Raw genomic sequence first — 24,707 nt, 5'->3', positions numbered from 1 at the left:
GCGGCGGGCGGGGCGCGGCCGCGCCAATGGCGCTCGCGCTGGCGGCGGTTTGAATCCCCTCAGCCGCGCGCGGCCCGGCCCGGCTTCACTCAGCGCCGCTTCCCCCGCCCGGAGCCATGGACGTGGCCGCAGGCTTCTTCGGCAAGCTGCGGGAGCTGGGCCTCACGGTGGAGAAGGAGGTGAAGCAGCTGGAGCGGGCCATGCGCCGGGAGGACGCGGGTAAGAGCGGCACGGCACGGCTGGGCCTGGTGGCTTCGCAGCTGTTGCTCGGGGCCCCGCGCTCGATTTGTCCCCCTGTGCTCCTCTGGGAGTGCCTCGGGTGGGCCCGGAGGTCAGCCTGGGAGCTGCTCGGCTGGGAGTTGTTCGGCCTCCTCCTCGTCTCCTTGTCTCTCTGAGCTCCTTTGTGCGCGTGTGGCTGAGTTTTTATCACGGAGAAAAACAGCATGACTGGGTTGAAATGGGAGTCACTTTCTAGTTTCTCCTTCTTTTCGTGGACCGATATAGGAAAACATTTGCAGGGCATGTTCTCTCTCTGGACAGATAGCTCGGGCTTTTAATTGTGCTTATCTCTGTGCTATGTTTTGTCACTCAGCAGATGGCCTCTTATACTATTTGTATTAGTCTTGGTTCCCAGTGAAAAAAGTAATGACTGCTGCCCTGTGTAAGTGAGCAATGCATCTGCCTACGTGCAAATACAATGAAAGAATTCAATTTTCTACTGAGATTTGTTTTTTACTGATCTCTAGAACATTTTTTTTTTTGTTTTCATCCAAGCTCTTTAAGGATAAAATCTTAACATAAGTAATTCTTGACAGCCCAGGGACCTACTTGTTTTATCAATATCTGTCATACACAGTCTTAGCTGCAACATTAAAGTGGAAACCTGGGCAGTTTCTCTGTGGAGTTTATCATACTGTACAAAGAGCAGTGTTTTGCTGTGCGAGGTACCTGACAGGAACTAGCCTTTGCTTTTGACTATATTGACTCTCTAATGTATGAATTCAACATCTCTAATATTATAGAAACATAGAATGGTTTGAGTTGGAATGGACCTTAAAGATCCCCTAGTTCCAACCCCCCTGCTATGGGCAAGGACACCTTCCCCTAGACCAAGTTGCTCAGAGGCCCATCCAACCTGGCCTTGGACACTTCCAGAGATGGGGCATCCACAGCTTCTCTGGGCAGCCTGTTGCAGAGCCTCATCATTCTCACAGCAAAGAGCTTCCACCTAATATCTAATCTAAATCTTCTCCCTCTTAGTTTGAATCCATTCCCCGTTGTTCTGTCAATACGTGCACACTACTCCATGTAAAAAAGTCTTCTCCACCTTTCTCTTGAGCTCCCTTCAGGTACTGGAAGGCTGCAGTTAGTTCATCCTGAAGTAGCCCCTCTTCCAGGCTGAACAATCCAAATTAATTGTCTCAGTCTTTTTTCATAGCAGAGGTGCTCCAGAGCAGCACTGCAGGTGGGGGTCTCAGCAGAGCAGAGGGGCAGAATCCCCACGCTGCTTTGGATGCAGCCCAGGACACATTTGGCTTTCTGGGCTGAGAGTGCACACTGACAGCTCATGTCCAGCCTCTCAGCTGCTAATATTGGAAATTGCATTCCCATGTAGAATGTTATTTTCATGCTAAAACACTGTGACACCTCTTTTACTTTCTAAACTCTTTAACGTGAACGTGCGTCTTGAAGACTATGAAGATGAATCTCCACTAGCAGTCTTGCATGACCTCCATCACAACATCGAGACTCACAAGGTAACAACTTAACTTGCTTCCTTCTTGAAAAATTGCATGTGTGTACATGTTCCATAAACTTATGGTTCTGTTTTGACCATTAAGCCACAATTCAGCTTTGTTAGTCAGCAGTTATAACCCTTATTTTTACACACTTTCTCCCAACAAAAAAGATAAGCTTGCTTGTTTTCCATGACCAGCCTTTAGAAAAAAAACAATCTACACAGAAGTTTCAGTACCTTCAGCCATTCAGTTAAACTTGAGAAAAATGTTGTCTATTTCTTATACAGAAGTAGAAAAAATGGGTTATAGAAATGAGCAATATAAAAATAATTAAGTGATATAAAAGCGAGGTTTACCGTCTGCTCTGCTCTAATTCTTTGTACATATGGAGTAAGAGTCCTAACTAATTGCTGTTACCTCGTATTTTTCTGGAGTAAAATCATATGATTTTATTTGCAAGGTTACCAGTAAGTAGTTATTGTATTGTGAACTATCATTACAGTTACTTTTAAAAGTTTCCACACACTTATGCCCTATATATTCCTGGCATTCTGTAGGTACCTGATGGTTTTCAGGTATAGAAAAGACCTAAATTCACTGCTTATCTTTATCTGAATTGCAGTTGAATGCTTACTCCCCAAATGCTTCATGTGTAAACAACTACCATGTGATTATTTGAAATCCAATATTTCTATGTTCCCCTCTCTGTCCCCAAAGGAAGAGGTTTGTGCCAGTCTTGATAAAAGCTACTCTGAGGAAAAAGCAATTAATGAGTTTATGAAGGCAAGTGAAATCTTGATGCAAAGAAATGCAGCAGATCTTGGAAAAATAAGTGAGCTGTTCCAGAAATATGGCTACAAACCACTTGTCAAAGAATCTACAGGTAATATTTCTTGTCATTACAGTATGTGAAGATAAGTATCATTTTTATAAAATGTTTCTCTTTAGCTATGTGTATATTTCTATTAATTAGGAGATCAAATACATCCATGTTATTTGCTTTATAATAATCCAGAGGGTAAAAGATTTTGTTGTGATTGGTGCTGTGCAGTAAGAATAAACCAAAACACAAACACTTGGAATTAGATCTTCTGGCATGCCTTTAGGTTAGTGTGTGTTGGCTTGTTTAGTAATAATTATATTCAGAAAACGTGTTAATAAGCATCTTTTCATAACCCTGAGGATTACGCTGCTTCAGCTTCTCATATATTCACTATTCTCATTCACTACTGTAGATGCACCTCAGTCAGTTTGTATTCACATGTGATGGTTTCATTAAATTAAATCACCCTAGAGAAAGTCTTAAAATGTCTGTTTCATAGCACAAATGAGACAAGGGAGGAATGTTTGGGAATTAGGTGGCATGTGACAAGCAGTAGCATCTTGATCATTGGAGGATAAGGAGGTCCTTTATCCAGTCAGAAAATGCACATTTTTCAGCTGTCTGAAAAATCCCAATGCGCCAAATGAGTTAAAGTACTACACCTGTCAATACTCCACTTATTCCTTTGGGTATCAAGGGCCCAATCAGGCTTCAAAAAGCCTTTGACAGGGTCTAAACCATCTCTGAGCATTATCCAGTCATTACACAAAACAAAACTATGGTCGTGAACCATATTGATGTCCAGGTTAAGCTCCTGTAGCTGTTTTACACAGAAAGGGCAGAAAGCTCTGATGTTTTCTTATAGTATACCTTCCTATGCTGTTTTTGCCTTTAAAGAAGTCTCCAAACAGAGCTACAAGGTTAAATTATTTTTAAAGTTGTATTTTTAAGCTAAGTGTATCTGAAGACATAATACCACTGCACACCAGAAGGTACATTACTTTAAATAGCCTCCTTCCCCCTACCCACCTCACAGAATCAATTAAGTTGGAAAAGGCTTTTGAATCATCAATTTCAACCTATGGCAGAACACCACCAAGTCAACCAGACCCTTTCCTTAAACACATCCAGGGACAGTGACTCCACCACTTCCCTGGGAAGTCGTTCCAATGTCTAATTATCCTTTCTGTGAAAAAATTCTTGCTCATGTCTAACCTGAATCTCCCCTGGTACAGCTTAAGACTGTGTTTTCTGGTTTTGTCACTTGTTACCTGAGAGGCCGACCCCTCCCAGCTACCCCCTCCTTTCAGACAGTGATTATGTTTCCCCAAGCCTCCTTTTCTCCAGGCTAAACACCCCCAGCTCCTCTCCTCACAGCACTTGTGCTCCAGACTGTTCACCAGATTCATTGTCCTTTACTTACTACATCATGCAGAAATTCTCAAGTGTTTTAGTTTATCTAACTCCAAAATTGTACAAATTACACATTTACATATTTTTGCAGTGGACTCTTGTTATCATAAAAGCTGTCTCCTTTCGTAAGTTTTTAGTTGCTGCTTCATAACCTTTCCTCAATACTGTTTTTCTGAAGAATGAGCATTCTAGTACCGTGTGCTGCCTTTGCCCTTTCCCCAAAAATATTTCCATCTTCATGCAGGGAGAAAAATACACTTATTTAAAAATCTTTTAATTTCATTTTCCTTAGAAATAATATTTACCTACAGAATGAGTTTCAGCAAATGTGTGACTTATAAATATAGCTTAGCCATATGAGCTTTTGATATCTGTTGTAGCTTCAGGTTCAGTACTTTGAAGTGAAAGAAGGAATGTATTGTTTACGACAAGTAGAAAAATTTTAATACTGGGGAAATGTCCCCATTTATTTTACAAATTCTTAAAACAGAAACTTCTGACTTTTTTTTAATTTTTGTTTTTATAAAGAAGAGGAGGATGAAGTTAACAGTGAATCAGCAATGTCTGTCGAGAATAAATCTGATGAAGAAAAAGCAAATGATATACCTCACCTATCTGCTTCTGCAGAGAAGCCACTGTTGTCCAAGGACCCACTGCGTAGCCCCCAGCTCTCTGATTTTGGTCTTTCCCAACTGGCTTTCTCCAGGCCTTGGAGTGTGGTGAAAACCCAACACACACCAAGTGCACGTCAACAAAAGTCAAAGAGTGAGACTCCATTAAAATTGCCAACGCCCCGGGCGTTGCCCAAAACACCGAAATGTAAGCTAAAGATGGATGACGAGTGTGAACTTGAACACTTTGGCATTAGTGAATATACCATGTGTATGAATGAAGATTATACCATGTCACTTATTCAGAAAACTCAGGCAATCAAAAAGTAAGTTACTGGAGTTCAGGTTGTTTCTCTACTAAATTTTCTGTATTTCCTTCTTGCTGTACTAATTTCTCACTCCTATTGCCTTTGTCTTCAGGTGAGTGATTGTTATCTCTCAGGTGCTGGGTCCTGTGTCATTTAACTCCCTACACATCTTTTCATGTACCCATTTCAGTTCCAGATGCTGACATGAAATATATCTGCTGTGCTCCTTACTTAGCACCATAAGACTCTTCCATACACAATGTATTTACAAAGAGAAAAACACAGTGTGATCTGTCATTTTCCTTAACCAAAGGTTTGGGCCTGAGCTTGTCTGCCATAGATATTGCACAGCCAGTGTAAAGGTTGCAGAAACTTTATTAATATAAACAGAAAACAGTTTGTAAAGCATTCAGTAAATTTATAGAAGCACTGTATTGACTCTAACATAAACCCCACCCTACAGTTTATTTCTTTTGCTCTAGTCTTCTGTTGAAAAGACTTCTCTAGATTTTCACTCTTCTAATTATAAAGAAAAATATTTGCAGTTGTGAGGTCATGAGTATAGTTAATAGGTCATGTTTTTATAGTTAGTATTAGCAATAAGTTCCATTTTAAAAGCTGACAGTACCTAAATATTTGATATTTAGAGAAATTGTTTGGAAAACAAGGATCATGTGTGAAAACCACTTTAAAAATATCTACTGGTTCTACTCATTGTAAAAACTAACTATCATATGGTTTCAACTGTCTCTGAGACTTTGAAGACAAAACTAACTTGAAAAGCTACTTTCTTATTTAACCCAAAGTTTGAAATGTGTTTATCAAGGTAAAACATACTGCATCTTATACTACCTCATATACTACCTATACTATTTATTGGGGGTTTTTTTTCAGCTTAGGCATTTTGTAGAGAAGATCTAAATCTGGTTACAATAGTTAAGATTACTTTTTAAACATTTAAAATAATTTTCTTTAAAGACACAGATTTGTGTGTAGGTTAGGTAAGCTTCTACTTTTTGCCTGGTATTGTCTCTTAAGTGCTTATGCCATTTTTTCATTAGAATATCTTGGATATGAAAAAATAATTTTTAAAATTTCTGTTTCCAGTGTTATGGAATAGATATTAAATAGCTTGTCACTTTGAAATCACTAATTTTTCTTTTATAATAATTTTGGTATTTCTGCTTTTAAATATTTATGTAATTACTAAAATTACTTAGAAACTCTATAGTATTTGATTTAGATAAACCATCTTATTTAAACTTTAAAATTCAATTTAAAATCTTTTCTTGTTTGCAAGACCCTTATTAATTTAAAAGCAGAAAATATTTCCTCTTCTTCTCTTTAATTTCATAGGTTCATATTAACGGGCAGTTTAGAGTAAAGCCCCTAACACAGAATTGATCATCTGTGGCATCTGTCCGACCTTGGACATCTGCTTTGGGTTTGGTTTTTTCTTTATGCCTTAGGTTGAAATCTCAGTGTACTTGATCATTTGTGGCTAGGCTGAACATTTGCATACCACAAATTGCAGTAGAATCACAGATGAAAAAATCTCTAAAAAATTCATATTTGAGAACTAATTTTTTACATGCATATTCATAAATGAATACTAGAAAAGTTATTAAGCTGGCAATATTTCTTTAATTGTGACTTCTTCAAAATACTTGAGAGCTAATTGGGGATTTGGTTTTCAGTTTCTTTAAAAGAGGAGACCAAAACAGAGGGAATTTGCCAGAGATGGCAGTCAAGGAAGTCATGGTTACTCCTGCATCAAAATCAAGTAAGAGAGCTGAGAATGGTAAGTTAAAAATCTGTGAAATTAATATACATATGCATTTTGACAGAATGCAATTGTAAACACAATGGTTAACTTAAATTGTGATCCTGGTTAAATATGGTTAATTCAGGGTGAGTCATTGTATGAGTAGTAATGTCTAAAAAATATTGATGGCTTCTATGGGAAGATTTCTCACTCCCTATAAATTTTTCCTCATTCTTGTACTCATATCCAATTGGAATTATGCAGAGGAATCAAGCATTTTGTAACCACAGCTTATCCATATTTGAAATAATAATACTGTTTTGCCAACTTAGCCCTTTTTTTCCTGAGAAAACCCATGGAATCTGTTTAAAGACAGGAAAGAAAGGGGCTAACAAGACAGTAATTTAAGACTTTCAAGAGTAATGCTAAGACTTCTTTGAGAGGAGAAATAGGTTATTTTAAAAATCTTGAGGCAAACAGTGACAATTGGGTAAATGAGAAGGTAAAGCAATGCTGATTTAAGTTGGGCTTCTTCAGTTATGTTCAGTAGTGGGACTAGAATAACTACTTTGCTGCTTTTAAGGAATACTATGATTTGGATGGAACAAGCAAAATACCAACTACAAGGATACAAGTTTAAGAAAATTAAACTGGAACTGGTAATAATAGTTATATGTGTGTGTGTACATATATATTTTTAATTTTATTTCTATCATGCTTGATAGCAGCAGCTGACTGGATGGCTTCTCCTATGGTATTTGTGTTCTGTACTCCTGATGTGAAGTCCTCTTCCAAAACAAATAATACAATGTCATCAAGGTCACCAGAGACAAAGGAACTGCCTCTTCCCAGTAATACAGCAACACCACAGTGTCCAGATTTTCAAACAAGATGGCTAAAAGCAGAAGCTAAGGTAGTAAATAGCAATTATGTACATTTTCACACACTTTGTCATAAGCAGATTTAAAATGTCAGTTTGGGATCCTTTTCCAATACTATTTTTTCTTATGTCACTGTAAAAGTTCTTTCTAATAGTAATTCAGTAAGAACATTTACTAAATATCTAACATAAGTAAATTAACTGAAGGCATTTAATACTTCTTTTGCAGGAGCGGGTAACACCAGGGAGGAAGATTGAGTCAGTGACAAAGAATGATGCAAAAGATACACCATACAAAGAAAAAAGAATTCCTTTTGCTGCAAGCTCTGATGAGTATCTTAAACACTCTAGGGACCCTTCCCCTCCCAAACTGGAACAGTATGACCATTTACTCAATACTCCTCCACCTCCAGAAATAACAAGGATACCAGATGATGTTCTGAAGGTTAGCTAATATGCTTTTTTCCCCTAACTAATTTTAATATCACAATGTTAGAATGAAAAGGGCTTAATTGTCCCTGTAATCCGTCTGGTTTGAGTTCTTATGTAATTATTTTTATTCCTGTTTAATGTTTCCTATAGATGCTTTCCCAATATAATCATAAGGTAGATGCCTCTTCTAAAGCCAAGGAAATGGAAAACAAGGCAGGAAATACTCTAAGATATGAAAGTGATTCCTCTGATTACTGCAACAAAGAGAACAGGTATGATTACATTTTACAAATGTGGTTAAGTAATTTAATTTGTAGGAGGTACAAAGCAGCTTTAATGCACTTTGAAATTCATGTAGATGCTTGCTCTTCAGCTATCAAAACAGCTCTTATTTTGATGACTAAATGACTGGGTTTTGGCATGGTATATAACTACCTGTTTGTAAAGAACAAATCTTATAGCTGATGGTCTGTTTGGATCCTCCCAAATTAAAAAAAAAAAAAAAAAAAAAGTGGGGGGAGAAGGCAGAATTTTACTGTATGTTTATCTGTAGGTATACTTTGCTTTTTGGCCATCAAAGCACCAATGAATGCTTTCTGAGTAAATTTAGACAATAAAATGAAAAAAAATTGGTGAAAAGTATCTAAGTGAGAATTGATTTCACACTTGTTTTGGTAAAGACAAAATTCTTTTAATGAAAAGCTGCAACAAGTATGAGTAATCTTAGAACAATTGAATTAACAATTAGAACAATTAATTTATAGTTTTATAAAGAACACCATCAATTTGAATATAAAGAAACTTTTATGGCAACTTTATCAAAGTGTACATATTCCTGATTCAATGTAGTATCTATTATGCTTGTTGATTATCTGTTAAACTTAGTGTCTGTAGAGATTATTTAAATAGGAGGTACAAGGAACATGTAAGGAACAACAACCCAGAGTGAGACTGATAAAAGTTAGTATTTTACTGTACTTGCCAGTTGGAATCCATTTCCAAGTGAGTAATCTCACTTTAGCTGACCCTTCATTTTTTGTTGTCAAGATAAAAAAGACAAGTTTTTAATATTACTGTCTTCTGCTAATCCAAAATACAATTTAAATAAGTTCATGAATACATCTGGGTATATTTTCAGAGGATATCATCGAGTTTTCAAGACAAACATCTGAAATCAAACTGAAGGCCATGTTGAAGCTTTCACATTCATGGATCTTATCACCAAATCATAACAAGTTCAAAAAGCAAAAGGAAATACTGGTGGGCAGAAAGACCGATACTGAGAAAAGGCTTTTTTAATGAAGAAAAGTTCTTTATCCATTATGTGGATAAACTTGTTTGAACTAACACCTTGTGCTTAATTTTCTACTGACATTATTGGCAAAATGTATTGCGAGGTTTTAAATATACTGCATTTCAAAGAGGAATGGAGATCCATGTACAAGGTGATAGTTGTTTGTTGTGTAGGATTGCATTTGCTGTAAAGAGTGCAGTTAAGTTGTAATAAAAGGAAAGTCCAGTATATTGCTTTAAAAAGTGGTGCTCTCTGGCTGGTCTGGTGACTCTACCTTGTTTCAGGGCTGAGGCTGAAGTCTGGTACTTCAACAGTATTTGGTATCTTCAACAGAAACAAGTAAATTTTTTTGTATTGGAAGAGTAACTCCTGCTTTACTGTTTAAAGCACTTCCGAGCTTTTAGTTCTTTCTGCAGTGCTAAGATGTATCTGACACTTTCCTGCATCAGAAGGACTGTTATCTCTCTGGCAGACAGGCATTTCCCATGCTGGTTCTTTCTTTATACATCAACATAGTATCAGCGCTATGCATCTGGTTTATTTGTAGTCCTGGAAAGTGACTCTGGCTCCCCTGTGAATAATTTGAAAATGTACCATTGTTACTGGTTATATGTATCTTCAGCTGTTTGGAAGAATTTGCTGGCAGGCCTCTAAGTAATTGCTGCTGCCATGTGTATTCTGTTCAGTGCTGGTGTCACTTATAAACGTGCACACCTAACCCTGTAGTAGCTGACCAAGCTGAAGTTCTCAGAGCTGTTTGGCATTCTTTTGGTAGTCATAGCAATTAGGATTTTTTTCTACCAGCACTTTTACTGTTTTCCACTAGAAAACCCAGATCCATATCCTTGTTTGGAGCCAGTTTGCTGTTTTCAGTGTCAGCTATTCCTCTAAGTGACTCCAGGACTGTTCTTACCATTTGTCTTCCAGTTGATGACTGAAATTCTGTCATTTATATGAGGGCAAACTTACAACACATGAGAAGGGAGAGATTGTCCCAGGAGATGGGGATAAGTGGATGTTTTTCTGAAGTGAGCTCAACATGTTTTTTAAGTCTTCAGGATATGCAAATATCTAGAGATGTCCACAAGCATTTCTTCATTAGCTTAGACTTGTCTTGGTTAAATCTTAACAAGTAAAGGTGCCTTTTTCCTGCTATTACAGTCATTTTCCAGGATAAGTGTACATCAAATTAATTGGAGAAGGTGATTTTTCTACTAGCTCTGACCTGAGCACACAGTCATTGAAAATGCTAGTTTCTGTTTAAAAGTATGTCTGTATTAATGTGTGAGTCTGTGAACTTAATTAACACTTTTGAATACTACATAAATCTGTCTCAAATGCATGGTGTCTCCTATAAGAACACTAATTTGTTCTATTCATCCTCTTCAGAGAGTGAAGGCCAAACCTGCCTCCACCTTCTTCATAGATTGAAACCACATGGTGGGGTGAATGCTGGTTCTGGAATTTCATGGCCTTGAAAAGGTAGAAAGTATTCTTGTTCCAGAGCAAGAAGGTTTCAACCAGACAGATTTACCAGCACTAAACAGAGGGATTTCACAGCCTGAAGTCTCACTCTGCAGCACTTGATGACTACTTTAGTTAGCAAGCCAGACATCCTTTTAACATGAAATGAAACAAGCAACACTACTGTCACAGACCTTGCTGTATTCCCCCTGCTTTCAACTAATGAAATTCACAAAAGGGCTTAGCAAAGTCTTTTCCCTAAATTTGAGAGTAACTCAGCACTCTACTGTCCTTTCCTCCATTAGGGAACTGTGAAGCTGTACCTTGGAGTGCTGGGGTTCTCACTGCAAGGCTCTTGTATAATTTTGCTTGCCTATTAATATTTTCTGCTACATATCATTAACTAATATGAAAGGGATTCAATTAATATTTTGAGATACAAATTCTCTTCAATATGACAATTGAAACCTTAAAATCTTCTGGTCTACTCAAGCTATTGTGACATGATACATGGATGAGAGTTTTCAGAATCAAGAAATTAAGTTGTATGTGTCGGTTTAGTTTTTCTTGCCTGCAATATTACTTCAATACACATAATATTGTTGTTTGTATTTGTATTTTTTTTTATAGGCAAAGCGTTGCTCTGAGGTAGATATAATTATACGGCAGCAAAACAAAAACTAGTTTTAGTTTGCCATACTTCACCTTTAAAATTCATTTAGGTTTCAAGATGTTCCTAAACAGTCGTTTGAGTAATGGGAGTGAGAGAGGGAAATGACAGAAGTGAAAGTGTAAGCACTGAAAAAGGCTGTCCAGAGAGGCAGTGGAGTTTGCTTCTCTGGAAATATTCAAAACCCACCTGGACGCAATCCTATGCAATCTGCTGTAGCATGGGGGGGGTGGGACAGGTGGTTGTGTTGCTGTCTGATACACTGGAATAACCAAGGATGTAGCCATGGGGCTAGAGGAGGGTAAAACTCTTAAGCCAGTGTTGCTGCTGGAGAAAGAGTGCAGCTGGATGAGCCTATCGTTAATAACATATCAAAGTGGGAATGATGCAAAAGAACTTAAATTTTATATGTTGGTTTGTTGTGGGGTGAATCTCTTCAACAGCATTGGCCTGTCAGGAAGTGCAGTTTGGATAAACAGTAGCTACAGAAGTAGCAAACACAGTGGTTCTGTAAGAGACAGTCATCACCTGAAAACAAGCAAAGTTGCCAGAGTATGGTTTTGTTTGTGCTTTATTTAGTTTGACTGGGGGCTGCTTCCACTAGAAGCTGTTTCACCAATTCCCTTGCACATAATCTAGGGGCTGTATGGTTTTACAACAGATTTCTTCATTTGCCAAGACATTGAAAGGCTAATTATTTTGTTTTCCCTTCTAGTTTGTCCTTCCCAACAGTAATCTCAAGCTCAGCTTTTGCCCATGTGAGTGCTGGATTATATGTAAGGGAAGGACGAGAAGGGAATCACATATCCTTGCAGTGCTTGCTCTCAGAAAAGATTGAATAAATTGCTTTTCAGTATTTAAAAACATCTGGGAAGTAACCAAAAAAGCATAGCTTTTACTTTTCCTTCATTTGCTATGCTTCTTAATTTTTTTTTAAAGTATATCAAATGTTTCAGCTAACAGAAGTTCCTCCCCCAATCCCATTTGTTGTCAAAGGAGCATCTTAATTGTTCTGCCCAGGAAGCCCCTTAATAAGGTGGTCAGTGCTTTCTTATCTGGGAAATACTTTGCCTGAGGTTGAACACAAGTATAGGTCTCTCAGTGAAATTAAACTTCCCAGATGGTTGTCAAACGGATAATTGACAAGCATTACTTCTAGTGTGTCGCTTGTGCTTTTATTGATGATTTTATTAACCACTGGAGCAATAACTGGAGTTCAGGCTTCCTTGTTTTTTTAGAGCACTGTGGATGCTTTAAATTTCCTGTAAAATGTCCTATTTGCTTTGCTTTGTCACTATTCAAATGTTCCACACTCAAGGTGATTGCACATTCTCCATCAATAACTGAATAGCTGTAGCTGGTGTTGGATCTGCCTTCTATTTCAGGAGTACCTTGTTGTTCCTCATGGGAAAAGACAATATCCAGTGGCCACACTATGGAATCACATGTCCAAAGCGGCACAATTTTCTGCCAGGAAGACATTGACTGAAGCTGCCTAGATCAACTTAAATGTAAAACCTTATGCTGTTCTTGCACTAATACCTACTTTTACAAAGGGGCAGTTGACATCACAGCAGGGAGTTGATCAGATCCAGGATTTCTTTGAATTTGTCTTGCCTAACTCAAGTGTAAGAGTTTTTTTTAAGAGTAGCACAAATGTGTCTGCATGGGAAATGTCCATGGAATAAGATGCTCTGTCACACAGACATTTATCCTGAGGAGAGGCCAGGCAAAGCATAGTCTGCAGAATACCTGGCAGGAAGGTGTTCAGATACTTTCATAATTTTTGGTATAATGTATTCCTGGCTTAAAGCCCTGGGGTTACATTCTCTAATGATTGCTTATGAAATAGTAGTAAACCAACCTGAGGCCTTCTGCATGTTCTCACCTTTCCTTCCCCAGCTGGATGTCCCACACCATAGGTTGTTGGTTGCGTCACTGCAGTTGTGGCTGTAGGGAAATCCATACCTGCTTGCCCAACCACCAGGAGCTAATTACTGTTTTCCAGGATTAAATTGTTCAGAGACTCTGCCCTGACCCAAAACACTGCCTGCCTGCAAAGGCATTGGCAGTTGTTGGGCATGAGAAGGGAAAGGATGGGTGTGGGAGCCATGACATCCTCCTTCCCTGGCTGGGTGAATCCTATCCTGTCTGTCCGGCTGCTTTGGTAAGGTGCCTAAGGCTGTTCCTCCATAATGACTTCAGTGGCAGCTGAAGAAATTCCACTGCTTCACCACAGCACCAGCACTCCTCAGAAACTCCCCTCTTCCTGCTTGGATGGCTGTCCATGAATCTGGCTGTAGAGAACAGAGCTGACGCTTGGAAGAGAGCCCTATCCATAGGTGCAGAGTGGTGTGGTTTGTTCCTGGCTATGTATGTTGCTGTGGCTGGTGGGACTTATTTCAAACCTTTAGTACTTATAGAAGCACATGATTCCCTTCTCCTTTTCTAGCACAAGCCTCCTCCTCTCCAGAGCAGCTGTTAAGGCAAAGGCAGCAGGAGTGAGGCATGTTTTGCCAGCAGACCCCAACAGGACTCTACACAGCCCCAGCTGAGCAGGCACCTGGGGGTCAGGGACTGCTGTGTGCCTAGTGATCTTCCTCAAATACCCTCCCTGAAACCACTGTTGTGGTTTCCCCTCACATCTTCTAAAGCCTGGGCAGTTTCAGGCCCCTGTTAAAGACCCCCAAGTCTTTTTAAGTCTGAAAACACCATCTCATGTTTGCCTGAAAAATGGCATGGGGAATTGACAGCTCAGCCAGCACTTGGAGGAGCTTACCCACACGAGCCCTCAAAGCTCTCATTTGCACAAGGTTGAGGGGGTCAATTGAGTTTTTGTGTCAGGCTGTCTCTATTTAAGCCTGTCAGCTCTGTGAGACTGGAAATACCCCAGGGAGGGTCCCAAACACCCCAGCCCCTCTGAACCCAGCCCTTAGGTAGTTAGGACCTTGCCCCAGTATGCCAGCCAGGCACCTCCTCATCACTGACAGGTGTTTGTGCCAGGTGCACAACACCATGTGGGTGTTTTGAAAGGCACATTCCTCAGGAGGAACTGATACTCTTTTTTTTATAACCCATGCACAAAGTCCAGACACCCTTAGACAACAGCAGATAACTGGATTGCTTTGGTTTTGGCAGCTTGAACCTTAGCTGTTGCATTACTTGCAGTGCTGTTCTTTTTTTTTATATATATACCTTCTTTTCTGTTTATTAGATTGAAAAAAACCCATTGATTTCGGTGCATAAAGTGAGAGGGAAAAATTAGAACTAAGAGTGAAATTTGTTTGGGGAACCACAGCAGAGAGTCCTTCATGACAAGCCAAACCTAGACAGGCAGCAAAGACACACCAGAAGGGACACAGAAAGAGGAAGAAGCCTAATCTATGGGAGCAGGGCAGCCTCTGGTAGGTGCTACTGAAGGTAAAAAAGAAATTAGGGGAAGTTAATTTGGTTCTGTAGCTGGTTCTGTTTGACTGTGCTGCACCCCACTGGCAGGATGTGTAATGCTTCTGGCCCTGGCAGGGAGCCCAGCTCACTGGGCTTGCTGCTGCAGCCAGAGGCCAGAGAACACAAGCTGGAGACCTGCGGGAGTGATCTGGATGTTTGTCACTTGTTAGAGGCAAAGAAAAATGGCCGCTGAGAAAGGACAGGGAGAAGAGGAGAGACACCTGCAAAGGAGGTGAGGGCAGGTGTGGTATCCCTGGCAGGACATGGGCAGGAGACAAGAGCAGTCTGGGCTGGGCAGGGGAGGGATTACCTCTGAGAAATGTCAGTCAGGAAACCTTTTCTGGAGAGCTGTCATCCTAGTACTCGGTCTTACTCAGCTGGAAGATCAGCTTTGGAGAAGTGGTTGCTATTGACACTGTAGATATGTAACAGACTTTCAAGGATCCAAAAAACTAAAAGGAAAATACCTCATCCAGCTGCCTTAATGAGGAATAAAAATTCCTCATCAAATTGCTGCCTACAAAGCAAATCCTGGGGATTGACAAATCTGGATGCAGTGCTGTCTACACCACTTCCTGACAGGATTATTCACTGGTGATGACCATGTTTTAATTTCCCCAAACCACAGTGCTCTACATATTTTGCTCTTTTTAGGAACAGACATCCCTCCTCAACTTTTATTGTAGCTTTCAGAGACAAACACAACCAGGTTACTGTGACTGAATTCTCTCCTGTTCACTAGCTCAGCTGGTGACAGCTTTTACTTTCCTTTCACCTCTTGCCACAGCTGGGTGGTTGCACCCTGGTGCTATCTGCTTCCACAGCTGCTGCCATCAGCTTGGATTGCCAGCTGATATATATTGATACAGGAAACCCCTAACCTGAACTACATTTTTCTCTCAAGTGTCTTTTCCCATAATAAGTTCTGTACTTCTGCATTACCTTTCTGTATGATTTGAGGGCCAGAGATCTCGAGATGTTTATGCTGAAACAGCTAGGGAAGACATCAACTGAGATTTATACATTCATGGCAGTCAAGGGAAGGTAAACTCCTCAACCAAACAAGCTGAATGAAGTATTTGCTACTGAAGGCAGTTCTGCATGTTCATTTCCTGGTGATTTTGCTTCATGGGCCACCACATATAAAGCCAGTAGATGTTTTTTCTCTGCCAGCTGGGCAGGCACCAGCATTCCCTGGCCATGTCTCCCATTCCAGCAGCAAAGTCAAGTTGCATCCCAGAGCAGCTGAGAGTCACAGACACAGGCTCAGTTACTGCTGTTGCCTTTTATAGTGACTACATTTAAGAATTATCCTTAAATGCAATTAAAGCAAAAACCAGGACACAAAACTGAGGAAATGCCCTGTCTACCTCTAATGGCAGGTTTGTCCCTCCCTTTCATGAGAGCTGTGCAATTCTGTAACTATATGCTGGTTACTCACCGCACTCATTTTGCAGGACAGATGATGCCCTAGGGCAATCAGTGAGACCACTTAGCAGTGGTCTTTGCTTTTCTGTCTGTCCGGTGTCCCCAACCTGAGCAAGTCTGTCCCTGGTAGCACAAGTCCCTGGGCTGTTCCCACACATGGGTCTCCCACAGCAGCAGTATTTGGAGCACCACTGCCTCACACCAGAAGTGACTGCACCACAAAAAAACATCCCACCCATGCCAGCTCTGCCAACAGTAAATCGGCTCCACTGCCACTTCCAGGCTCAGGAATAAGCAATAAGTAATAAGCAGCATTTATAAGGGTCTTTTCTTTAAAAAAACGTGGGGAGAACCTTTCAGTCTTAGGAGAGAAGTGACTCAGATTGATGCGATTCTGCGAATGAGAGACATTCCTGAAGGCTGAAATTGCAACTCCCTAACTTAGAACCCAGAGAATGTGGTCAGAAGAGAGCTAAACCATGGGCAGAATTCCCTCAAGATATACTGAGCCAAGGGACTCCTGAGACAGGAAAAAAAACATATAGACCCCAGCTCATGACACAAAGCACACCTTGTCCTCAGCAGACAGGAACATTTACTTCAGTCCTAGTCTCTGCTCAGGCCTTAGGTGAGGAAGGTGGAGATTCTAATGAGCAGTTACTGCTTCTACTCCTGCCCTTGCCTTGGTCTGAGCACACAGGGGCTCAAGTGCAGAAACCAAGCACCTGATCCTGCCTGGACCAGCTGGATGCTCCCAATCAGCCAAGGACAGCTGGACCCTGCTGGAAGACCAGAGGCACCTGCACATCTCAGCATCTCCTCCTGCAGTGACAGAGGGAGTCAAGCTGGCAAGCACTGAGCTAAGTCCCGCCCTGCACCACTTTGCTGAGACATAGGTCACCCCTTCTTCATCCTGCTCCTTAAGGTACCAGGCAACGCCATACACCAGTCTTCTAGTTGACCCATGGACAAGTGAGATCCCTGAGATACCCCTTCCTCCATTTTCAGATTCTAGAAGCTGCCTGCTAAACACCCTCAAAACCCCCCAGCAATATAAGTAACTTCTAATACAGAGCAGCTTTGAGCATTGATACACCACTGAACAGTCAAAAGATTAGTAACATCAGTTTTTATTCCAAACAAGACAGAACTACAGAATACCATAACCCTCCTGGTCGTATTTCACAGAAGCCTTTAAAACACTGGACACACTAACTTACCATTCAAACTATAACAATCAGGGATAGGATGATGGTGCTGCTGAAGGGGTTTCTTCTAAACAAACTAAAGTTAATGTTTAAGAGTTAACTTTCTTCTACAACACTCAGCTATCTCTTGAGGTGCTTAGCAACAAAAGCAAAAAAATAAGCCTGCTTTAGAACAGCAAGTAGGAGTAAACAGAATATGGAATCATACAAAGAGAAGCAAGACTTTAGTAAGGTCTCATGCGGCTTGATGGGGGTGGTGCACGATTTGGAGGAGTAATTGCTATATCCAAGTAGTCTCCTATCTGGAATTTCTGAGACTGCAGTGTCATGGAGTCATCTGTGCCCTTCCTGCCCGACATGGTGCTGCCAATCTCCTTCACCCTGCGAGTATCAGAGGAAAGGCAAGTTAGTTATCACGGGCCAATCTCTCCAAATGTCCAAAACACTAACTGCATTGGCTCATGACTCCCTCCCATGCCACTCCCTGCACTGCACATGTGTGGCTGTGTACTCAAAATGCTGGGGTTTTTCTCTGCAGTCCTGGGTGCACCAAGGAAAGCCACACCAAATGCTCTTTCTGACAGCACCAAGGAGCCTTCTACCCTTTTATGTTAAATACTAGTGAGAACCCCTTACCCACTGCCATACAGACAAAGCACAAGACCCCACCAGATTCCAAAGCAGGGTACATCCACTGGATGCTGACAAAGATTAGCTCATGCCATTTTGGAAGAGAAAAACTTGCAACAAGATCACTGCTATAACTCAGGTGCAAGACCTACTAGGAAAAAAGTGTTAGCTCAAGTTAGAGGGTTATGTTCCAATTGCCAGTACAGCAACCAAAGCCTTCAAGCACAGAAGTTCATAGTTTTGGGAACACATTGACAGGGATGGTCACCAAGCACTATTGAGAGGCTGTAGCAGTCATCATACAGAACTTCAGAAGTTTGGTATGTGGGTTCTGAACTTTAAATCAGTGTTAATGAAGAATAGTTTACAGTTCTGGTGCCCAAAGTATCCTATTAACTCAGAGAAGAAATGTCATTTACCTATAGCCAGGCCTCTTGAGATCTGTAAAAACAATTGCGAAGTTGAAATGTGTGCCCTTCTTCCGTGCTTCTGGGTAAACTTCTTTCACTAAGCTGGTCAGCTCTTTCAGAGTTGCATCCATCCTAGATTAAACAAACAAACCAAAGTGCTTCACACTCTCAATGGAACAGTAAAAAAGACTTCCGAAAACATTTAAGATGGAATCAATATATTGCTACAACTTAAACATACGTTTCTGTGCCTTGGCATAGTCTATGTCCACAGCCACTGATCGTAACACCTGGAAGAATTCACCACTTACTGCACACTGGAGGCAACATGCTCTAGTGCAAACATGTCTGATTCACTGCTATATTCAGATTAACCACTTCATCTCTGTACACATTTCAACATCTGCATTTCCAGGTTTCTCTGAAGAATTACCATTTAAAAAGCAGGAGCCTATATTTTTGATACAGTCATACAAGGCATAGTGTAAGAGTTTCCTCATCTAAGCTGACATCTGTATTAAAGTAAGATTATTAGAGGAAATACAAAAAAAGCAGAAAAATAAAATAGCTTGCCATTTCTGCCCTAGCAGGCAGCACTCCTTTACCCAGCCTTCAACCACAGCAGGGCTAAATTCCGTGTCTAGAATTTCAAGAACAGAAGCATTCAGTCATCACAAGCATAGTATCTCTAATCATACAGACTGTGCACTCATTCCAAGCTTCAGGCAACCAAGGAGCAGTGTGTTGACAGACAATGCCCATTCTGACTTCTGCAGATGGGAAACAACTCAGACACCACCAACAGCCTGGTTAGAGTCCATAAATCCCACTTAGAAGTAAATTAGAACTGCATGCCTTGGTAGCCACAAAAATGGATTTTTTCAACTACACAACGTATGAGTTACAGCTTTGACAAACATCATAAGGGCTTAAAAAGCAGCATAATTCCTTTTCAAAGGCATTCTCCAAAATACTATAAACAAAACCTAATGTGTTTGCAATGGAGACTCAGGCAGTTCTCCGAAACAAATTTGGCAGCAATAAAAAGCAGCCCTGGTTAAAGCACTGCTACCTGGCAATGCAAAAACAAAACTCATTATTCCACTCTCAGAAGGGTCTGGCAAACCATTCACACATTTCAAGCCTTCTGGGACAACTACTTCTACTGGATAAATGGGGCTGTTGGAACAAAATACACACCAGCACTAAAGGGGAACCTGTGCGTTGAGTAGATGTGTTGCGACAAGCATCGCCACAGCACAAGGCACCGATTGCATGCGGCAGTAACTGGGCACTTCAGCCGCACTAAGTCTCAGCGGCTGAGCGCTCACTGCTGCGCAGAGCTGCGCTCCCAGAGCCCCTCGCAGCTGCCAGGGCGCAGCCAGAACCGCTCCACAGCGGCGGCTAAAAGTCTCCAGCGTGTCCCGCTCCTGCACAACTCCCGCTGGCCCCTAGGGCCCGGCGCAGAGCAGGTGCCACTCACCAGGTGTAGATCTGCAGCTCGCTGGAAGGCACGTTGCCGCGGGAGAACTCGTCCATGCGGTGGTGCCGCCCATTGTTGGTAGTGAAGACGCGAAGCAGCAGCGGGCACGTCTGTGAGATGAGGCGGGGATGAGAATGAGGACTGGGATAGGAGCGAGGAGCCGCAGGAATGGGGATTAAGGATGAGGAGCCGTTCGCCACGCCCCCCCCCCCCCCCTCCGCCGGAGGCCTCATATCGTCACTAGACGCTCAGCACACCCCACCCCCGCTGTCCCCCCTGGAGAGGCCCACGAAGCGGCGCGGCACCAGCACGCCGCACTCTGGACACCTTCTCGCGGTCGATCGGCTTCTCCGGCTCCTTCTTGATCTCCTCCTGCGTCACCCGCGACTCCACCGCCATCTTGCCGCGCCGCTCCCGGATGTCGCGCCGCGCACCGCCCATCTCGCGAGAGCAGGGGCGGGGCGGCCCCGGCGCGCTCCTCCCCAGGCCCGAGCACCGCCCTTCCCTCAGCGAGCCGCGGCTCTCCCTCCGGGCCGCGCTGCTCAGTGCGCCGCTGTGAGTAACAGCACGCTGATAGGAGCTAGCGGGAAGTTACTCGGAATCTAGTTTCCCTTCATATTGCATTCAGGAAAAGGCCAAATGCATACGCTTCCCGTTTACGTTTTTTTCTTTTTCCCACAAGTGGAATCTTTTATTAGGGTAAATTTGAGTCCGCGGTTGTGTCTTACAAAATAAGCGAGAATATATAATATCTATAAAAGGATACAGAATACGTGTTTTTTTGATAGCTTTTTTCAAATGTCCAGAGTTGCTTGTTACTCAAAGTGGTGGGGGGAGATGGGCTCAGTTGTTATCACAGAGCTGACGCTTGGATTATTTCGCTCGGAATTTATTTCTCATTTTAAGAGTAAAACAAAATTAAGTTTCTCCGTAAAATTAAGCAGAAGCGCGCTTGCAGGTGCAAAATAATCACATATCAGGGGCTCAGAGATTTGCTGAGGCTGGAAGGGAGCTCTGGAGGAGGCTGCCCGTTCCAAAGCCCTGCCCAAAGCAGGATCGGCAAGGGCTGCCTGGGCTCTGAGTATCCTGCTCCGGTGCTCAGTCGCCTTTGCAGTTAAAGAAGAGAGAGAAAAAAAAAAAAAAAAAAAAAAAAAGCTCATTTCTTATGTCATTTTGTGCCCTTTATCTCTGATTCTGTGGCGGCGCATCGCTGGGAAGCCTGGCTGTCAGTCTTTGCTCCTGCCCGCCAGGCATTCCCACACAGAGAGCCGTCTCCGTGAGCAATCCCAGCTCTCCCAGCCTGTCCTCACACCGCACATTCTCCCATCTGCCATCCCTCAAGCCGTGTTTGATGCTCTGTTACTGCGGTGTGCCCGCACTCCTCACACAGTTCCCTGTTGGTGCTTTCAGCAGAGAGCAGCCCGTGTGCCGCCGGAGCTGTGCCTCAGGGTCCCGCTGTGCACTGTACGTCCCGGACTCAGAGGGCTCACGGCGCCTTTGGGCTGCTGTCCCGAGTGTAAGCCTAGCACCAGAAGTAAGTACTCTAAGTTCTGCACCTGCAAAAAGCAAGTGCTTGTTAAGGTGTTGTAGGTGTTGAATACCTGTGCTCTGAGGGTGATGTTTGATTTCACTCTTCCGAACTCTGTAGATGCATGTTTCAAAGGTATTATTTACTGAAAAAATTTTAGGGGAGAAAAATATTATAAAAATATAAAGCGAGATAAATATTATAAAAATATATTAAATTACTGTGTTTCTGTGTACATCATAAAGAAGAAAAAGACTTATGAGTCCGTATTACCAAAAAAAAAGCTTTTGCATTTCACTCTAATATAACCAACAGTATTTGGTTTAAAATGTTGATTTATTGCTCACCAAATACAAGGTGAGAGAACCAGCAACTTACTACAGTTGACCCTCAGTTTTTATTAACTCCTTTTTGTAGTAGTCTGGATAGTGTTATAGAGTTTTTAATCTACATTAAATTATAGCATATCATCATTTTGTTACCATAGGCAATGACTCCGCCTTGCCACCATTTGTGGAATTTGATTTCCCAGGAAACAATTCAGTTTATCACTCTGCTGAAATTAATTATATCTGCCATGATAATATTCACTTTGGGCTCTGTGTGTGAGCTACCATTTCTGAAACAAAGGAATTTATATCAAATATTGTAAGGGAACAGCTGTAACAAATAAAGCACATTTCTGTTACCAATCTGAGTAGTCCCTTCTGATAGAAATTTTGGAGTACATTATTTATGTGAAAAATATCCTAGTGGGCTTGAGTTTTAAGTAAACCAAAGCATTAATTTATTATGCATTAACTGTATCAACACAATTCATTTTCGGTCTAAAATCTTAGATTCTTGTGTCACGTGTTTGGAAGCAAAGGTTGAAAATTATTTGGAAATGAAAATGTAACTGCAGTGATGTGGCTGCAGGGTGCAGGTTTTACTAGGGATGGGGCTGTCTGTTTAAACAAGGCATAACACCATAAGCTGGGTTCCCACAGGTTTAGGCTGAGGTGTACTGGGGTTGGTCCAATTGGTCCTTGCTTTTGCCAGAGGACGTGACGGGATTTTCCCTCCCTTCTGCCAGGCATGACTCTCACTAGATGCTTCCAAAAATAAGTTAAGTTCCACAATTTAAGAGAAAACTATCTAGTGGGGGTTGGTTCTCTGACAGTTAATTTCACTCGACACTTTCTAAACTGATTCCACGATTGCCTAACCTGGCGCAAGGTGAGTGGTGGGAAGTGCATGTCCAGGAGCAGCTGGGAGGCGGAGGGAGAGAATAAGACTGAAGGAGGTGTGTCCCTTTGGTGGTAGCAGGATGGTTTATTGCTTCACCTTCCCTTTTTAGGTTTTTGGGGGGCGAGAGGTTTCTTCTGCTTGTTCGGGGGCCCTGTGTGCCATGCAAAAAATGTCTGTACATGTAAACACACATATGTATATATAGGGCACGCAGTAAGGAAAATGAAAGATCCTCGGTGGTGGTGAGGCAGGGTAAGACTGCATAGGAGCAAGTCTCCAGCCTTTGTTGTTGTGAAGGCCCAAAATATCACTCGAACTTTTTTTTGTGAATGCCTGTAAAGCAGGAGACAAGTGGTTTGGAAGCGTGAATTGCCCCTTTTAGTACTGTTAACACACGTTCTTTAGGAAGTGGTTATTTCAATAGCAAACTGTGAATTGTTTGTTGGGGCATCGAGGACAGGCATGAATGAGATGGATATGGGACTGGGCAAAGCTGCCACAGCCCTTTAGAGAGGAGCACTGTGGTTCAAGGAGCCCGTTGGCCTACAAAACACTCACTGTGAGTAACTTGTGACTGAAAGGGAAAAACAGAAGGAGCAATTGGTATGGGGTAACTTGAAACTTTCTAGGAAGAACAGAAGGATTGTAGCAAATAACAAATGTCCTTGGGAAGATACAGAAAGTCATGGCATAGCTGTGTCTGGAATATCAACCATCAAGACAAACTTCCCAGGAACTAGAAAAATTGTAGCATGACCAGAATAAGGCACTCCAAACATTTTAGACCTATGAGTGTGTCGATTCTGAGATCAAGGAAGCTGAATTAACCTCAGCAGCATACTACCTCCAGGTTCTCAAGGCTCACAGGACTTCTGGCTAATTGGCTGTGTTTCTGAGTTGTTTCTAACCAGGACTACATACAGCCCCTTAATTTTTCTTGGTTGCATGTGTAACCCATAAAGCCTGTTTGATAGAGGACTTAGTCTTTATCTTGATTGTGGAAAGTTCAACTACCCTATTCTGACAACAGGACAATCAACTTTCAAACATCTTTACAATCAATTGAGAGACCAAAGTCTCAAATTTGATGGAGTTTCTACTGCAAACCAGCTTTAACTGGTGGAGGAAGAACACAAGCACCACCTCTTTGCAAATGCAATCACGAGTATTTCCTACATTTTATGTCATGTTTATGTCATAGGTGTGCTTTTATGTTCAGGATGCTCTGTGTGCAGTAATTTCACTACAGTGTTTTAATTTCCTGTGTTTTGTACCAAAGTTAGTGTGAATTTCAAGAAGCCCATAGTACTTCTAGACAATTACACTGTTTTCATACAAGCTTCAGTTTCTGTTCCCTGTTTTGAATTTAGATGATTTGGGCTCACAAAATGCAGGACAGACTGGTGGGGCTGGGATGTAGAAAAGGACTTTGGCACTGGAGGTGTAAAGTCTACAGAGACCCCCGAGGCAGCATCCTGATTAAGGAGCACCAAGACTTAGCTACCTGGGAGGAATATATACTTTTATATAATTGCATATATGTTTTTCTCCTATTTTAATTTTTTTCTGTAAAGTCATCAGAAGGACCAAAAGTTAATAAAAATGCTTTCAGGGCGATTAACTGCTCTACAACATTGAGAAATGGTTTAATTGCTAATGTGGCAGTAGCAGCAGTCAGAATGTGCAGGCTTGTGCTTGCTCCAGGCACACAGAGGCAGAGCCACTGCTGTGCCTTTTAAACAAGCTGTCTCATACCTGCCTGTGTAAGAACTTGATTAAAGTTGAAAGTGGTTCATTGCCAAATGTTATGATCTTGCCATTCTGCTGGAATTATTCCACATCAGGTGTTTCCTAAAAGAGTATCTTCAGGATGCTTTTTTTTTGTTTCAGAAAGAACTATTCAAAGAATAATGTATTAGACAGATAAGCGTTATCATTCACATT

At 41.6% G+C, this 24,707-nt stretch overlaps 2 protein-coding genes across 4 annotated transcripts; one reads left to right on the top strand and one right to left on the bottom strand.

Annotated features, from left to right (window-relative positions):
- The first annotated feature begins 16 nt into the window (after positions 1-16).
- On the top strand, positions 17-9,493 carry SKA3 (spindle and kinetochore associated complex subunit 3). Of its 3 annotated transcripts, none has more exons than XM_056501347.1 (9): positions 17-219; positions 1,693-1,757; positions 2,457-2,622; positions 4,504-4,912; positions 6,592-6,695; positions 7,385-7,572; positions 7,769-7,984; positions 8,122-8,243; positions 9,110-9,493. In XM_056501347.1, exons 1-9 carry the CDS (start codon positions 117-119, stop codon positions 9,141-9,143), a joined length of 1,407 nt encoding a protein of 468 aa, XP_056357322.1. In that variant the 5' UTR covers positions 17-116; the 3' UTR covers positions 9,144-9,493. The 3 variants fall into 3 exon arrangements, with proteins under 3 accessions (XP_056357322.1, XP_056357341.1, XP_056357332.1); XM_056501366.1 differs by having other exon boundaries at positions 20-219; positions 4,507-4,912; XM_056501357.1 differs by having other exon boundaries at positions 20-219; positions 7,388-7,572.
- Positions 9,494-17,388: 7,895 nt separating this feature from the next.
- Positions 17,389-20,534, bottom strand: SAP18 (Sin3A associated protein 18). Its single transcript, XM_056501335.1, has 4 exons — positions 20,333-20,534; positions 20,006-20,115; positions 18,532-18,654; positions 17,389-17,863 (listed from the first exon to the last, which is right to left on the bottom strand). The coding sequence occupies exons 1-4, from the start codon at positions 20,444-20,446 to the stop codon at positions 17,707-17,709; spliced, it is 504 nt and encodes a 167-aa protein (XP_056357310.1). The 5' UTR covers positions 20,447-20,534; the 3' UTR covers positions 17,389-17,706.
- Between the last annotated feature and the right edge of the window lie 4,173 nt (positions 20,535-24,707).

The sequence above is a fragment of the Oenanthe melanoleuca genome, chromosome 1 (genome assembly GCF_029582105.1).
Source record: "Oenanthe melanoleuca isolate GR-GAL-2019-014 chromosome 1, OMel1.0, whole genome shotgun sequence".
Lineage (NCBI taxonomy): Eukaryota > Metazoa > Chordata > Aves > Passeriformes > Muscicapidae > Oenanthe > Oenanthe melanoleuca.
The sequence above is the reverse complement of the archived record's forward strand: the minus strand, read 5'-3'. Positions and strand labels throughout refer to the sequence as shown.

Bases quoted from the DNA above. Each gene is read 5' to 3' on its own strand.
- SKA3 (XM_056501347.1), top strand. From the start codon at position 117: ATGGACGTGGCCGCAGGCTTCTTCGGCAAGCTGCGGGAGCTGGGCCTC. The intron at 1,758-2,456 runs GTAACAACTTAA...CTGTCCCCAAAG, and splicing joins ACAACATCGAGACTCACAAG to GAAGAGGTTTGTGCCAGTCT. The intron at 2,623-4,503 runs GTAATATTTCTT...GTTTTTATAAAG, and splicing joins ACTTGTCAAAGAATCTACAG to AAGAGGAGGATGAAGTTAAC.
- SAP18 (XM_056501335.1), bottom strand. From the start codon at position 20,446: ATGGGCGGTGCGCGGCGCGACATCCGGGAGCGGCGCGGCAAGATGGCG. The intron at 20,116-20,332 runs GTGTCCAGAGTG...CTCATCTCACAG, and splicing joins AGCCGATCGACCGCGAGAAG to ACGTGCCCGCTGCTGCTTCG. The intron at 18,655-20,005 runs GTGAGTGGCACC...TGTTTAATCTAG, and splicing joins GAGCTGCAGATCTACACCTG to GATGGATGCAACTCTGAAAG.